At 38.6% G+C, this 17,712-nt stretch overlaps 1 protein-coding gene across 7 annotated transcripts in view; it reads left to right on the plus strand.

Moving 5' to 3' along the window:
* STXBP5L (syntaxin binding protein 5-like) overlaps positions 1-17,712 on the plus strand; it is a 200,552-nt gene that overhangs the window by 158,927 nt on the left and 23,913 nt on the right. For 4 of the 7 annotated variants that reach the window (XM_014546987.1, XM_014546986.1, XM_014546989.1 and 1 more), the window contains 3 exons: positions 1,877-1,927; positions 10,164-10,334; positions 11,662-11,901. In XM_014546987.1, coding sequence (XP_014402473.1) covers positions 1,877-1,927; positions 10,164-10,334; positions 11,662-11,901 — 462 coding nt within the window. The remainder of the gene's footprint in view (positions 1-1,876; positions 1,928-10,163; positions 10,335-11,661; positions 11,902-17,712) is intronic. The other 3 variants (XM_005875357.2, XM_005875360.2, XM_005875361.2) reach the window with 1 other exon arrangement.

Here is a 17,712-nt window from a genome sequence, read left to right on the forward strand (position 1 = left end):
CCATTTGTTTATTTTCTCCTTAGTCTCTCTTGCCCTAGTATCTGTGTCTGTAAAGATATTCCTACGACATATGTCTGCAATTTTGCTGCCTATGGAGTCTTGTAGGATTTTTATGGTTTCCTGTGTTACATTCAGGTCCTTTAGCCATTTTGAGTTTATTTTTGTGTATGGTGTAAGTTGGTGGTCTAGTTTCATTTTTTTGCATATATGTGACCAAATTTCCCAGCACCATTTATTAAAGAGGCTGTTTTGATTCCATTGTATGCTCTTGACTCCTTTATCGAATATTAATTGAGTATAATGGTTTGGGTCAATTTCTGGGTCCTCTATTCTGTTCCATTGTTCTGTTCTTGTGCCAGTACCAGGCAGTTTTGAGAAACGTGGCTTGGTAATATAGTTTGATGTCTGGTATTGTGATCCCTCCAACTTTGTTCTTCTTTCTCAGGATAGCTGTGGCTATTTGGGGTCTTTTTTTATTCCAGATGAATTTTTGGAGAGTTTGTTCTAGATCTTTGAAATATGCCATTGGTATTTTAATAGGTATTGCATTGAATCTATAGATTGCTTTAGGTAGTATGGACATTTTAATGATGTTGATTCTACCAATCCATGAACATGGTATTTTCTTCCATTTGTTTATGTCTTCCTCTATAGAGATAGACTTTTTATATGTGAACTAATATTCTTGGTTCTAAGTTGCAAATTGATGAAGTGATATTTTTCAAAGCTATATATCTAGGTTGTAACAATTCAGAAATTTGTGAGCCATGTTTTATGATTTTAGAGTATTCTTTCTACTATATTTGGCATCTTTATTTTAAAATACTTTCCTTCTTGTGAAAAATTACTTGGCCGGTGCAGCTTAGCAGTTGAGCATCAACCCATTAACCAGGAGGGCACTTGATACACAGTTAGGGTACTTGCCTGGGGTGTGGGTTCAATCCCCGGAGGGTGTGCAGGAGGCAGCCGATTGATGTTTCTTTCTCATCAATGTTTCTATCTCTCTATCTCTCTCCCTTGCTCTAAATCAATAAAAGCATATTTTTTAAATTACTCATTAGAAAGTATAAATTAATTGATAGTAGCAATTTGAGTCTTAAATATTAATTGACAGAAAAGATTTCTAACATGATTTCTCCTAATGCATTTCTTTCTATGATAATATGCATCCCAGTTAAATATTTTTATGAGATGCCCAATGTAAAACTTTTATTAACAGATAAATAATGAGTAATGTTTTTCAATAAATTGCAGAAGTATTATTGGTTTATTCAAACATTTTCTGATAGTTTGATTTATAATAATTAAATTTATTTTCAAATTATTTTATTTTCAAGATTTTCTTATCTACTGACTTTAACAGTATAGTTTTCAATAGTGAAGTCATTTCACCTGCCATTGGCATGGTAAAGTTTCCTTGATTACCTCATACACATCTATAATAGAATTTTCTTTCTATTTCAAAAAAATGTTGACAGAGTTCATCAGTTTTTACCCTTATCATTATTTATGATATGACCTGATACCTTTATTGCAATACTTCTTTATCTACTAGATTTATCTAAAATTGTTTGGGGTTACTTCCCAATTAAATAAGAAATCACTCCTCATACATGTTAAAAGAAACTATGTAAAGATACACTTAAATATTTACTGTAATAACAATTACTTTTCTCATGTTTCTGTTTGCATATTAAATATTTACTACTGAATGGCAATGAACTAACACTGAACAATTTTTCTGCTTTCATACATGCTCACTAAAGTAATGATATTAGGATTTTAATAATTATATTGTAAGACATACTGTTCCCCCACACTCCTCTTTAATTTTATATAATTAACAACTGCCTTTTTCCTTTTTCTGTTGTTTCAGTTAAAGGATCAAGAAAGTTAAGTCTGCCAACAGATCTTAAGGCTGATCTTGGTACGGTAGGCAAAAGCCAACATTTTAAGTTCTCTTACATTCTTTTGGCTGAACATTTTTACCAACCAGTCCATGAATAACACAAGTTTCCTCAATGGCAGTATTTGATGTCTTTCCAAAAAAGCTTTCTAAAAATCACCATACAGTTCTGTTGGCAGCATTCAACATTTATTTAATAATCATTTTATAAAATTATGTTTTATAAATCATTACACACAAAGGTATATAATGTTTTGTTTTCTTTTTATCATTAAAACGTTTTTAACATTCAATAGTCACGCATATGGGTCCTCTGTGACTGTTATCATGTAAATTAGCATCATTTTTTTCTGGAATTATTTTTCCTGTTTTTATGTAAGTATCATTTAGAAGTAATGCTACTTTTAAAAAATCTGACATATGTAAGAATGGAGGTTTGGTCATTTTTTTTTATTCTAGGGAAGTTATAGAAAATTCTATTCACTTTTAGTTTACTTTTTTGTGGTGGTCACAGCCTTATTCTTGATTCTAACTCTGAAATAAATAAGACTTTATTAAACAGGCCTTCATATATTTTTGTTTCAGAATTTCTATCTGCTTGTTCCAGCATGGCTTTTCTTTTTTGAAATGTAATTGAATTACCTTTTTATTCATCTCTTTTATTCTGACTTAAAACCATATCATTAAATCCGACTTAAAACCATACCATTAAATCCTAATGTCATGTTAAAATAACAAAAATATAATAATTGGTCTTTGCATTATTCTTGAGAATTTATAAAACTGTTTCACAGATGCTTTTAGTAAATGTTAGTTTGAAGATTTGAACCTAGATCACAGAACATGGTACCCAGAGTTTATGAAGCATAGATACATACTTCATTTCATTGTATTTAAATTAAATAACTGGTAGATAAATAGTTTATTCAATTTAAAATCTAATCACACAAATATCTTATATGAATTTGATTAAAATAGAGTATTTTTTAAATGTAAAGCTTTGATATACTAAACTTATTATCATTAGCTCAATATTAATTTGATAAATAAATTATGAAGTCAATTAGTATTTTACTAGTGTAATTGACATCAAAGGAAAAAAAATCAACATTATAGTTTCATTTGTTGACCTACCACATGTCAGACACTATGCTGGTATGTGTATATTATCTGAGATAAGGTAGGTGATATTGTTCCCATTTTACAAATTAATAAGTTAAGGCTATGAAAAATTCAGATTTGCCTATAGCCACACAACTAGTAGCAAAAGTGTATTTAAATCAAGTACATATCATGCAAAGCTTATAATCTTATAGCTACTTATCATTTTGTGTAGCATATACTGTGACACATGTCAAATGAAGACTATTTACAGAATGATTAACACTTTTATCTAGAAAAATATGCATTCTGATATTCATATAATTTCCACAATCATAATTTTTTTCCTAAAATGTTGAAAAGAAAAAATAAAAAAGAAAGAAAATGTCCAACCCACTTTTTATAGTTTTAGAAATTGCAAAGAAATCTTAGCTATAATTCTAATCTGGAGGTCAGTTAGGCATGGTTGTTATTAATAAACCTACTAATAGACCATTTCTATCAATGTCTGTTTTTCCAGACATTGGAAACAAGCTCAGTGTCCCCCAGTGAATCAAGTATAAAGAAATTGTCTGGGGGGTTGCGGGTATAAGAAAACATTGGACTTAAGTGACACATTAGACCAGATGGACATAATAGACGTTTACAGAATATTCCATCCAAAAGCATGAAAATACATATTCTTCTCAAACATACATAGAACATTCTCTAAGATAAACTATAATGTTATTCCATAAAATAAGTCTTAATATGATAGGATTGAAATAATATCAGGCTTCTTTTCTGATCACATGGTATGAAAATAGAAATCAATTATAAGAAGAAAACTGGAAAATTCACAAATATGTGGAGAATAAGCAACATGCTACTGAACAACCAAATGGCTTAAAGAATAAATCAAAAGAGAAATTTAAAAATATCTTGTGATAAATTAAAATGGAAAAACAATATACCAAAACTTGTGGAATGCAGCAAAAGCAATTATAAGAGGGAAGTTTATAGTGATAAAAACCTACATTAAGAAACAAGAAAGATCTCAAACAACCTAACTTTATACCTTAAGGAACTAGAAAAAGGACAAATGAAGCCCAAAATTAGTACAAGTAAGGAAAAACCAGAGCAGAAATAAATGAAATACAAATTAAAAAGACAGTAGGAAAGATAAATGAACTAATAGCTGATTTTCTGAAAATATAAATAAATGAGACCCGATGCACGAAATTCATGCATGGGTAGAGTCCCTAGGCTGGGCCAGTGATCAGGGCCAATCTGTGAGGCGATCAGGGGGCCCCCGCTGGCACCCGCCTTGGCTGGCCTGGGGCCTGCGGGCTGGGGGCAGCTCCTGCATTGAGCATCTGCCCCCTGACGGTCTGTGCACATCATAGCGACTGGTCGTTCCACTGGTCATTCTGCCGTTTGGTCGATTTGCATATTAGGCTTTTATTATATAGGATAGATTCACCAAGAAAAAAAGAGAGAGGACTCAAATAAAACCAAAAATAGAATGAGACATTAAAATTGATACTGCAGAAATACAAAGGATCATAAGAGGTTACTTTACTCCAACAAACTGGAAAACCTAGAATACATCAATTCCTAAAAACATGCAACATACCAAGACTGAATCATGAAGAAATAGAAAATCTGAACAGACAAATTATTAGTAAGGAGATTGAATCAGTAATCAAAAACTTCCCAATAAGAAAAAAGTCCAGGACTAGATAGCTTCACTGGTGATTTTCACCAAATATTCAAAGAAGAATCAATACCAATCCTCAACTTTTCCCAAAAAATAGAATAGAAGGGAGAACTTCCAAACTTATGAGTCCAGCATTGCCTCGATACCAAAAGAGTCAAGGACACTACAAGAAAATTACAGGCAAAATATCTCTGATGAACAACATAGATGCAGAAATCCTCAACAAAATATCAGCAAACCAAATTTGACAATATATTAAAAGGATCTTATGTTCAAGTGTGATGTATTCCAGGGATGAAAGGATCTGCAAAACAATGTGATACATCACATTAACAAAATAAAGGATAAAAATCATATGATCTTCTCAATAGATGCAAAAAAGCATTTGGCAAAATTCAACATCTATTTATACTGAGTGGGTATAGAGGGAAAATTCCTCTATACATAATAAAGACCACATATAACAAGCCCACGCCTAACATCAACTGAGCAATGAAAAACTGAAAGTTTTTCCTTTAAGATCAGGAATAGGACAAGGATGCCCACTCTCACTACTTTTATTCAAGACTAGCAGCCCGGTGCACGAAATTCATGCACGGGTAAGGTCCCTAGGCCTGGCTGGCGATCAGGGCCAATCTATGGGGCAACCGGCAGGGCAATCGGGGCCCCCGCTTGCACCTGCCTTGGCCTGGAGCCGCCTGCTCACCGGCCCTGCCCCCCACCACCGCTGCCACTGGTCGCTGTCTTTGGGGCGACCAGCAGGGTGATTGCGGCCCCCGCTCGCACCCGCCTTGGCCTGGCGCCGCCCACTCATCTGTTCCACCATCCTGCCATGGTCCCACTCTCGTCGGGGCCTATTGGTGCTGGCAGCGCCTCTACTGCCACCCGCTGCCAGCACTGCGTCACCGACGCACGCCATGTTCCACGCCACCCCCTGGTGGTCAGTGCATGTCTAACTCCCAGTCTGTCAAACTCCCGCCTGTGGGGACAATTTGCATATTAGCCTTTTATTATATAGGATTATATAGGATAGGACTGGAAGTCCTAGCCAGAGCAATTAAGCAAAAAAAAAAAAAGTTCTTAAAATTGGAACAGGAAAAGTACAACTGTCTTTATCTACAGATGACATATATTAAAAAAGAACCCTAAAGACTCTTCCAAAAAAAATGTTAGACATATAAAGAAATCAGGAATGTTGGAAGATAGAAAATCATTATACAAAATCAGTTGCATTTCTATACACTAACAATAGACTATTATAAAGAGAAATTAAGAAAATCACCTTTATAATTGCATCAAAAAGAATTAAATACCTAGGAATAAATTTAACAAAGGAGGTAAAATATCTGTGCACAAAAACTGTAAGACATTCTAAAGAAATTAAAGAAGACACAAATAAATGGAAAGATATTCCATGCTCATGGATTAGAAAAATTCATATCGCTAAAATGCCCATACTACCCAAAGCAATCTACAGATTTAATGCAATTTCTATAAAAATTCCAATGATATTTTTCACATAAATAGAAAAAAATTTATAAAATTATATGAAGCCACAAAACACCCCAATAGCCAAAGCAATCTTGAGAATGAAAAATAAAGGCATCACACTTTCTGGTTTCAAACTATATTACAAAGCTATAACAATATAGTATTGGCACAAAATCAGACAGACACAGATCAATGGAACTGAAGAGAGAGCCCAGAAATAAACCCATGCATATATGGTCAATTTATGTACAACAAAGGAGCCAAGAATATACTATATGGAAAGCATAGTTTCTTCAATAAATGGTGCTGGAAACACTGGGAAGCCACATGCAAAAGAATGAAACAAAATCACTATATTCCATACACAAAAATTGACTAAGATGGATTAAAGACTTGAAGATAAGATATGCAACAATAAAACTCCTAGAAAAAATAGGAAGTAAGCTCCTTGACATTGGCCTTGGGAATAATTTTTTGGATTTGACAACAAAGGGAAAGAAAACAAGCAAAAATAAACAAGTGGTACTACATCAATCTAAAAGGTTTTTGTACCTCATCAACAAAGGAAACATCAACAAAATGAAAAGGCAACCTATAGAATGGGAAAAAATATTTTTAAATCATATCTGATAAGGGGTTAATAGTCAAAATATATAAAGAAGTCATACAACTAAATAGCAAAAAAAAAAATCTGATTTGAAATGGGCAGATAAACTGGATAGTCTTCAAAGAAGACATACAAATGACAACAGGTACATGAAAATCTACTCAATATCACCAATCAGAAAAGTACAAATCAAAACGATGAGATATCACCACACACCTGTTAGAATGGGTATCATCAAAAAGAAAAGTGTTGGTGAGGATGTGGAGAAAATGAACTCATACACTATTGGTGGGGATGGAAACTGGTATAGTCACTATGAGAAACAGTATGGAGGCTCCTCAAAAAATTAAAAATAGACCTACCATATGATCCAGCAATTTCACTTCTGAGTATATAGCCAAAGACAATGAAAACAGGACATCAAAGAAATATCTGCACTTCTATGTTCCTTTCAGTATTATTCACAATAGCCACAATATGGAAACATCCTAAAAGTTTATGTCCATAAACAGATGAATGGATAAAGAAGATGTGATAGATATGTACATATACACAATAGATATTACATACAAGATTATTCTTCCATGAGAAAGATGGAAATCTTGCCATTTGCAACAACAATGATGGGCCTTGAGGGCATTATACAAAGTGAAATAAACTAGACAGGAAAACAAATATTCATGGTATCACTTATATGTGGAAGCTGAAAAATAAAAATGTCAAACTAAGAAACAGTAGAAAAGTGGTTGCCAGGGGGTGGAGGTAGGGAAAATATAGAGAGGTAAAGGGTACAAACTTTCAGTTATAAGATGAATAAGGTCTGAGGATCTGATGTATAACATGGTGACTATAGTTGACAACACTGTAATGTATAATTGAAACTTGCTAATAGAGGAGAACTTAAATGTTCTCACCAAAATAAATAAATGAGTGGTGATGAGTCTTTTAATTAATGAGATGGTGGGAACCATTTTACAATGTACACGTATCTCAAATCACTACAATGTATACATTAAATATCTTACAATTTCATATGTCAATTATACCTTGATGAAGCTGAAAATCTTTTGTTATTTCAAGTTAAAACATTCTATTCATCAGTAACAAAGCCTAAGGCAATGTTTTCAGTAAGAGATTATTTTCCTAAAAACAGTAAATTTGGTCCCAAATAATTTGTAAAAATCTTCCTAAATGGATGTTTAAATGCAATAGAAATTAAACTTGGAAAAGAATGAGAAATAAAAAGGAAAAAGCTCATTGAAAGGTTGGATTTCAGAGACTAAACATTAAATTTAGAATATATAAACCTTTACTCATTCAAAGCATTTTAACTTTGACAAAAAAAAAAAAATCATAGCCATGAAAACTTTGCTATGAAATAATCAGATTAAAGCCAGGAATAAAATTAAGCTGACTTCAAGGGAAGTCTGTCATTCAGTCCCTTTGGTCTTTAGCTTAAAATTCATCAGAAAAATGTCGTAAAAATAATTGCTTAAAAACCTCAAAAGTGTCAGCAAAAATGTACATAAATATATAGCCTACTAGAGGCCCAGTGCACGAAATTTGTGCAGGGGCAGGGGTCCTTCAGCTCAGCCTGCACCCTCTCCAATCCAAGATCCCTCTCGTAATCCGGAACCACTGGCTCCTAAGTGCTCACCTGCCTGCTTGCCTGATGACCCTAACCACCTAACTGCTCTCCCCTCCTGACCTGATCACCCTAACCACCTATCTGCTCTCCCCTCCTGACCTGATCACCCTAACCACCTATCTGCTCTCCCCTCCTGGCCTGATCACCCTGCCTAACTGGGACCTTCTCCCTTCTTCCTTCTCCCGAGGCACGGGCCTTCTCACCTTCTCCCTTCTGCCTTCTCCCATGGCGCTGGCTTTCTCACCTTCTCCCTTCTGACTTCTCCCACGGCGCCAGCCTTTTCACTTTCTCCCTCTGCCTGCTCCTGCATGGCATGGGCCTTTTCACCTTTCCCTTCTGCCATCTCCCCAGGCGCCGGCCTTCTCACCTTCTCCCTTCTGCCTTCTCCCATGGTGCCTGTCTTCTCACCTTCTCCCTTCTACCTGCTCATGCATGGTGCCAGCCTTTTCACCTTCTCCCTTCTGTCTTCTCCCAGGGTGCCATCTTCTCCCTTCTGCCTGCTCCTGCATGGTGCTGGCCTTCTCACCTTCTCCCTTCTGCCTTCTCCCAAGGCACCAGCCTTCTCACCTTCTCCCTTCTGCCTTCTCCCGGGGCGCTGCCTACCCTCGAGTTGCCTCAGGCTGGTCCCTCATTCTCCCGGCGCCTCCCCGCTTCTGCCTCATCTCTGGAGCAATGCCCTGTGGCATGCATAGGAGCTAATAAAGAGCTAATATGCTAATGGTTCGGTCGTGACTTATGGCGTCCTGGCCTAATTTGCATATTACCTCTTTATATATATAGTTTCTTATTTGTCAAAAACACTGAAATAAAGAAAAATTATGTAAACCTCAGTTCTGGTGAGTATGATAGCAGAGATGTCCTCCTGCACCAGGCCAGCACAGCTCCCGGCATTTAGGCCCCAGCATCAGCAATGCTAAGCCACTGACAGTGGTATCTTAACTAAAAGTAACTCAACTTTTAGTTACTTTTGGGCATTGTTATTGGCTGCAAAGCTTCTGAGTATACCTCAAAGGTTCTTCCTAAGAGTTTGAGCTGCCTAGTACCCTTTAAGAAATTCTTTTCCTGCCCTAACCAGTTTGGCTCAATGGATAGAGCTTGGCCTGCGGACTGAAGGGTCCCAGGTTCGATTCTGGTCAAAGGCATGTACCTTGGTTGCAGGCACATCCCCAGTAGGGGGTGTGCAGGAGGCAGCTGATCGATGTTTCTCTGTCATCGATGTTTTTAACTCTCTATCCCTCTCCTTTCCTCTCTGTAAAAAATCAATAAAATATATTTTTAAAAAATTTATTTTAAAAAAATTCTTTTCCTGCTTAAATTAAGCAAACAACCAATATTAAATCAATCAACAAGCCAACCTATCCTTCACCTTGGCACCATTCTAGCCCAGGCATGTGAGGAAAGAAGCCTTCAAGGATTCCAATCCCCCAGCCATGCAAGTACCTGAATGAAGGCCCCTCACATCATGGATATAACATCCCCACCTTGCCTCAGCTACTTAAATTATGGTCCACAGAATCTGTGAACATAATATAATGATTGTGATTTTACATCAGTAACATTTGTAGTGGTTTTTTATGCAACAAGAAGGACGTAGCCATCTTTCTGTGATTTGAACAAAAAGAATTCTTACTCTTCATAATTCTACACACTTGGATTCCTTTATATTAAGATTTAATTCTGATATTTATGCCTCCTTCTCCTCTTGGCACAGATAATGTAAATGGACACTGCACAAGCCCAACTTCTCAGAGTTGCGGTTCTGGAAAACGCCTTTCCAGCGCTGATGTTTCCAAAGTAAACCGCTGGGGTCCTGCAAGACCACCTTTTCGAAAAGCACAGTCAGCTGCCTGCATGGAGATTTCTTTACCAGTTACAACAGAAGGTAGGTTAAACATACACATTTTTGTGGATACAATTAAAATTTGACATACCATGCATGGTATTGGGAGCTGGAGGACAAGGGATGGAGGTCATGTGTAAAAGATAAACAAAACAGTCAACTCTAGGCAGTGACTAACAGAGCCTGGTCGGGCTATTGTCATGATGCCAAATCCATTCCCCACTCCCCCTCCTTCTTCACCTCTGAAACCAGAATGGCTCTGCCTATTGGTGGGCTCCCACCTCCTCTGTACAAAGGGTGACCTATGCCTTAATCTGTTGTCTGTACTCCAAAGCTTATTCTCATCTCTAAATTCTATTAAAACAACTATGTTTATAAACTTGCCAAGGGATAGGAAGGAGAAATTAGGAGTACTATATTTTGTTTTCTAGAAAAAGAATAGTCTGAGAATTTATACTTAGTCTCTGTTTATAAAAATGAGTCACAGTCTACCTATGAAGAGGGAACGGTGAGTGAAGGCAATAGAAAGAAGAATATGAGAAACTTGTACTCTGGAGTTTCTAAGAATACAACCTTCCTAATACCCTTTAACTGAGGTGGTGAGTTTATGCTGCTGGAGTGTGTGCACTGTTAAGTATTGATGAGCAGGAGAACCTGAAACCATCCCGTGTTTTTTTAAGTGGGCTGAAGCCTCTGAGAAAGATTACCACTGTCAATCGGACGGCACTGTCCACAGCTCCTTTCTTGGCCCCATGCAATTAGGACTGAATTTGGATTCAAGGCAGGCAGCTGGGAACTAGTTCAGGAAGATAACATTTGCTCTTTGGCCTTGGTAAATAGTTCAATTTTTTACAGCTGTAATTACTCCAGATATAGCAAAACCAAAAAGTGCATTAAGGAAATGTATTTGCCATAGAGCATTTGTGATCCTTCAGGTTAGTAGCCACTGTGTTGTCAGTAAGTGGAAATTGCCAAGAAACCGTTAGGAATACTTCCAACAATTGAGAGATAGATAGGAAGCATAATTAAAATGGTGCCAGAAATTCTTGTAACTTTGACTATTTAGACTAAATATTTTCTCCAGGTTAGAGAATTTCAACTAACATGTAAGATGATGTAGAGAGAAAAGCATGGTGAACTGGAGAGTCGAGTTCTAGTCCCAGCCCTGCTTATGTTGATTTACACTCTGCACTTTAGTCTCTTCCTCTTCAAAATAACCTGGCGAACTGGATAAGCTGCCTTCCGGATCAGCTAACAAAGAATAAAATTCTATGTCCCCTTCATAATTTTGGTTTTCATGTACTAAGTCTGACTTTACTTTTTCTGGAAGTACACTAACATTTAATCTTTGTTCTTTAAATTTCCACAGAGAGCCGAGAAAATTCCTATAGTCGTTCTAGAAGCTCTAGCATTTCCAGTATTGACAAAGACTCCAAAGAAGCAATTACAGCACTGTACTTCATGGAGTCCTTCGCTCGGAAAAATGACTCCACCATCTCCCCTTGTTTGTTTGTTGGAACTAGTCTGGGGATGGTGTTAATCATGTCCCTGAGCCTCCCTTCAGCAGAGGAACAAAGACTCACAGAGCCAGTCATGGTATTGCCAAGTGGTAAGAGTTTTTAGTTATTCCTTCTTTGTTACTTTTTAAAATTTAGATATAAGGTATTACAATACCTTCATTGTATTGATGTATTCTGTATAATAGGAACTATTGAGAATTTCATAAGTCATATACTATTTCAACATTTGTCATATTGCAACTTACCTTTCCTTTGCAGTGGTTCTCGACCTTCCTAATGCCGCGACCCTTTAATACAGTTCCTCATGTTGTGGTGACCCTCAACCATAAAATTATTTTCATTGCTACTTCATAACTGTAATTTTGCTACTGTTATGAATTGTAATGTAAATATCTGATATGCAGGATGTATTTAGGCAATCCCTGTGAAAGGGTCGTTCGACCCCCAAAGGGGTTGCGACCCACAGGTTGAGAACCGCTGCTTTAGGGTAAAATAGCACAACCATTTCTATGGTAGTAAACTGGAACAGCCAACCTAAACATTGCCTTGGAAAAGAAGTTCCTCAGAAGCACTGAACTGAAGAAAAACCTCAATGCAAAAGTTAAAAAGTTATTTTTAATGAACTGAAGCATTTCTCCAAAGTTCCATACCAGATCAGAGCCTATGAGTGTTTTTGTATCATTCTTGAAGAACTCAGAACAATTAAGCTAGAAGTGTCTGACTTGAGGTGGCTCTAAAGTCTTTGATAAACTTCTCATCTTGTTTCACTCAATTTCTTTCCTTTTTATCCTATTGCTCAAAACATATGTTATATTCTCTTCCTACTTGAATTATCTTTTTTCATTCAAAGAGATGAGTGAGATTCCTCCTGTTATTCCTTTTAATATTTTTTAATTTGTTCTCTTTCCTATTTATGATAAAAGTTATCTGAGAAACATTTCTAAAAAAAGAATTTTATTAATATATAGCATAAGGGCCGAGACCGGTTTGGCTCAGTGGATAGAGCGTCGGCCTGCGGACTGAGGGGTCCTGGGTTCGATTCCGGTCAGGGGCATGTACCTGGGTTGCAGGCACATCCCCAGTGGGGGATGTGCAGGAGGCGGCTGATCGATGTTTCTCTCTCATCGATGTTTCTGACTCTCTATCTCTCTCCCTTCCTCTCTGTAAAAAATCAATAAAATATATATTTAAAAAAATATATATATATATAGCATAAGGGATTTTATTTTAAAAGAACACATATAAATGGTATAGTAAGTTAGATAAAGTTGTGTTTTCTTAGTTAACTGGTTATGCTAAATTCGTATATATGAATTATTACTTACTAGAGGCCCGGTGCATGAATTCGTGCACCAGTGGGGTCCCTCAGCCTGGCCTGCAGGATTGGGCTGAAACTGGCTCTCTGACATCCCCTGAGGGGTCCTAGATTGCGAGAGGGCGCAGGCCAGGCCGAGGGACCCCACCCGTGTATGATCGGGGCCAGGGAGGGACGGGGGCGGTTGGCCAGCCAGGGAGGGACTGTGGGAGGGCTTGTCCGGCCCATCTCGCTCAGTCCCAATTGGCCGGACCCCAGCAGCAAGCTAACCTACCAGTTGGAGCATCTGCCCCCTGGTGGTCAGTGCACGTCATAGCGACTGGTCAACCTGTTGTCTGTCTGCCCCCTGGTGGTCAGTGCACGTCATACCGCCATCTTGGCTGACAGTTAATTTGCATATACTCACTGGTTAGCCAATGAAAAGGGTAGCGGTCGTACGCCAATTACCATGTTTCTCTTTTATTAGTGTAGACTAGAGGCCCGATGCACGAATTTCATGCAAGAGTAGGCCTTCACTGCCCCGGCTGCCTCAGCCCTCACAGCCCTGGCTTCATCTGGAAGTTCATCCGGACAGTCGTTCCACTGTTCGGCCTGTTGATTTTTATATTGCGCTTTTATTATTATAGATTTTAAGTGGAATAGCTCTCTCTACTAGTGTGGCAAATTCACATAAATGCATGTATATGGCTTAAACAACAGTTTATTTTCTCATACTTCTGAAGGCTAGAGGTCCAAGAGTAAGGTGTTGGCACTTTTGGTTTCTTCTGAGGCCCCTCCTAGATGTGCAGGGGGCCATCACTGTGTATGCATGTACCCCTGGGGACTGCCTGTCCCAATCTCCTCTTCTTAGTCTGTTGGATTAGGGCCCACCCTAACAGCTTCATTTTAATTTAATCACCTCTTTAAAGTCTATCTTAAAGTCACAGTATAAGGTACTGGGGTTTATGGCTTCAACATATGAATGGCGGGGGGGCACAATTCAAATTATAACATGCATTGTATTTTAGAAGTTAATCTATTTGGATCATTTTTAAATTTATTTTTAAATTATAGTTGACATACATTATATTAGTTTCAAGTGTACATTAGTGATTCGACATTTATAGACTTTATAAAGTGATCACCATAAGTCTAGTGACCATTTGACACCATAGATAATTATTACGATATTATTGACTATATTCCCTATGCCCATGACTTTTTCTATAAATGGCAGTTTGTACATCTTAGTCCCCTCCTTCACTTTTTCACCCATCCCCCAAAACTCTGCTATCTGGCAATCATCAGTTTGTTCTCTGCATCTATGAGTTTGTTTCTGAGTGAAATAAGATAGAGGAAGACAAAAACTGTATGATTTCACTTATGTGGAATCTAAAAAATAAAATGAGCAAACAAAGCTGAAACAAACTCATAGATACAGAGGATTACTTTTTAAATTATAAATTTATTTCACAATAAGAAAACATTTTTTACTACATTGCTAATTTTTAAATAAATAGGCACAATTCTTTTAGTCCTTAGCTCACTATTTAGTGAAATTGAGAACTGTGGCTTTTTTTTTAAAGTTAACCAAATTGACAAACCTTTGGCTACACCAGTGATGGTGAACCTTTTGAGCTCACTGTGTCAGGATTTTGAAAAACCCTAACTTAACTCAGGTGCCATGTCACATATAGAAATTTTTTTATATTTGCAACCATAGTAAAACAAAGATTTATATTTTTGATATTTATTTTATATATTTAAATGCCATTTAACAAAGAAAAATCAACCAAAAAAATGAGTTCGCATGTCACCTCTGACACGCGTGTACTAAGAAAAAAAGAGAAGACTCAAATAAAATCAGAAATGAAAAATAAGCCATTACAATTGATACCACAGAAGTAAAAATTATATGCCAACAAACCGGATAACCTAGAAGAAATGAATACATTCCCAGAAACACATAACCTACTAAGACTGAATCACTAAGAAATAGAAAGTCTGAACAGACCTGTAACTACTAAGGAGAAGGAATCAGTAATAAAAAACCTCTTCACAAAGAAAACCCACTTATTTTCTAAGGAATCTTTTCACATAAGTTTATCTTGAAAATAAATTCTAATCAATGATACGGAAATTTGAGATCACTGAACTATTGAATTTTAGAGGGAACGCATCTAGAGAGTACCCATTCTAGTGGTGATCGCTGTGGTTGGAATCAGAATCAATATGGGTTGTTATAGCAGATTATTGGGTGCCATCCAGGCGTTTCTGATTCAGTAGGTCTGGGCTGGGGGCTGGAGATTTGCCTTTTTAACAAGCTCCCAGGTGATGCTGATCATGCAAATACAACTTCGCAGGCAGGGATGGAAAAGCCTGCCGTTTGTCCCTCCTGTGTAAGGAAAAACCTAGTCCTTCCTCCCATGCCACACAACTTCCTTTACTTTCTCACTCCTGCCACACTCACAACTTCTTACACAGAGGTATGGTGGGATTTTTCCCACAACAAGCAATTCTCTGCAACACTGGCTGGGTGTCCCATAATTTAACTCAATTCTGATACCAGAGATAACGTCATATCCCACAAGTTAAGGGCTCAGTCCCACAAGTTAAGGGCTCAGTCACACCAGACTGTCCCCCACACTCCTTCAGGAGCCAGTCGCAAGTCTAGGTTGTTACTACCTGTGCTTCGGCTATAAGTCTGAGGACACAACTCCTCCTTGGCTTTAATTTGCTACAGCAGCCACAGAACTCAGAAAAACTAGTTACTTATTGTTTCCAGTTTATTATGAAGGATACAGATGAATATCCAGATAGAAGAGATGCCAGGACAAAGTAAGTGGGAAGGTCACAGAGCTTCCATGCTTCTCCCGCACCTCCACTTTTCACCAACCCGGAAGCTCTCCAAAACCCTCCTTTGGGTTTTTATGGAGGCTTCACTGCACAGGTATAATTGATTGAGTTCACTGGTTATTGAACTCTATCTCCAGCCCCTCTCCATCAGGCAGATCCTCTAATCACTTGTTGGTTCCCCTGGCAACTAGCCTCCACCCTAAAGCAAGGGCCAGTCACCTCCTTAACATAACAAGACACCTGTGTATCTCTCCTCACTTAGGAAATTCCAAAGGTCCCTGCCCCAACTGGTAATGAAGACCAAATACATATCCTATCTAATAAAAGAGTAAATTAACCATCAGTCCACGACAAAAATGGTGGTGCCCATAGTGGCCTGGGCAGGACGCTGGCGGCGTTGCCCTGGCAACGAGAGCCCAGCATCTGGCCCGGCTGCATGGAGGGAGAGGAGGGAAGGGGCCTTGGGCGGAGTCTACCTCGAGGGATACCCAGCGTCTGGACGGAGGGGAGGGCAGAGGCCTTGGGCCAGAGTCTGCGGTGAGGAGAGCTGGGCTTACAGCAACGCAAGCCCAGTGTCTGCACCCTGGCCGGGTGGAGGAAAGTGAGGGCAGGGGCCTTGGGCCGGAGTCCATGGTGAGGGATGCTGGGCTCGCTGTGATGAGTTCAGCTTTAGAAGTTATTTACTAACCATCAGTAAGTAAATAACTTCTAAAGCTGAACATGTGTGCTCAGCCGGGTGAAGAGAGGGTAGGGGAGAGGCCTTGGGCTGGAGTTCGTGCTGAAGGAGGGGAGGGGAGGGGCCTTGGGCCAGAGTCTGTGCCCTAGATGCACGGAGGGAGGGGAGGGCAGGGGCCTCCGGCCGGAGTCCACAGTGAGGGATGCTGGGCTCCTGGAGTCCAGGCAGGGGGAGGGGAGTGGAAGGGAGGGGTCTCGGGCTAGAGTCTGCGGCAAGGAACGCTGGGCTCACAGTGACACGTTCAGCTTTGGAAGTTATTTACTAACCATCAGTAAGTAAATAACTTCTAAAGCTGAACATGTGTGCTCGGCCGGGCGGAGGGAGGGGAGGGCAGGGGCCTCGGGCCAGAGTCTGAAGCAAGGGATTGCAGGCCGGGCTGAGGGACACCCCCCCCCCTCAAATTTCGTGCATCGGGCCTCTAGTTTATTATAAATCACAATAGCACACAGGCATATTAAGCTTAATCAAAATCCTGGTTAAATTTAATTCTGCCTACTATTTCTATACCTGTATAGCTGAAAATGGATGGAGAAAATATATAACCACACTAATAGTCTCGTTTTGAAATATGTTGTCAATAACCTCCTGTGGGTTCCTGTGTTGCTGGGTAATCATATTATTGTTATTTTGTTCTTTCTCCCACCCCCTTGAACAACAATTGCAATTTTCTCCACTCTCCTCAAACCTCCAGTACCTCCCCCACTGTTTCAGTCTCAGCTAATAATGTGTGTACTCTTTCCCTGAGAAAACTGAAGCAATCAGATAAGAACTACAGCTGCCATGGCCATATCTGCCAACCTGTCTGCCTGTATCTCCATGGTCTCTATATTCTCTCCTATTTTTATGACAATTCTGTGTAAACTCCTAACTTGGTCAACTTCTCCACATGCACACTAGATTCTGCTCAAGAAATTCAATCCAGCAATTTTTTTTGTAATTATATGTTATATTTATACTAGAGGCCCGGTGCACAAAAATTTGTGCACTGGAGGGGGGGGTCCCTCAGCCTGGCCT

The sequence above is a fragment of the Myotis brandtii genome, unplaced genomic scaffold (assembly GCF_000412655.1).
Source record: "Myotis brandtii unplaced genomic scaffold, ASM41265v1 scaffold46, whole genome shotgun sequence".
In the NCBI taxonomy this organism is placed as follows: Eukaryota; Metazoa; Chordata; class Mammalia; order Chiroptera; family Vespertilionidae; genus Myotis; species Myotis brandtii.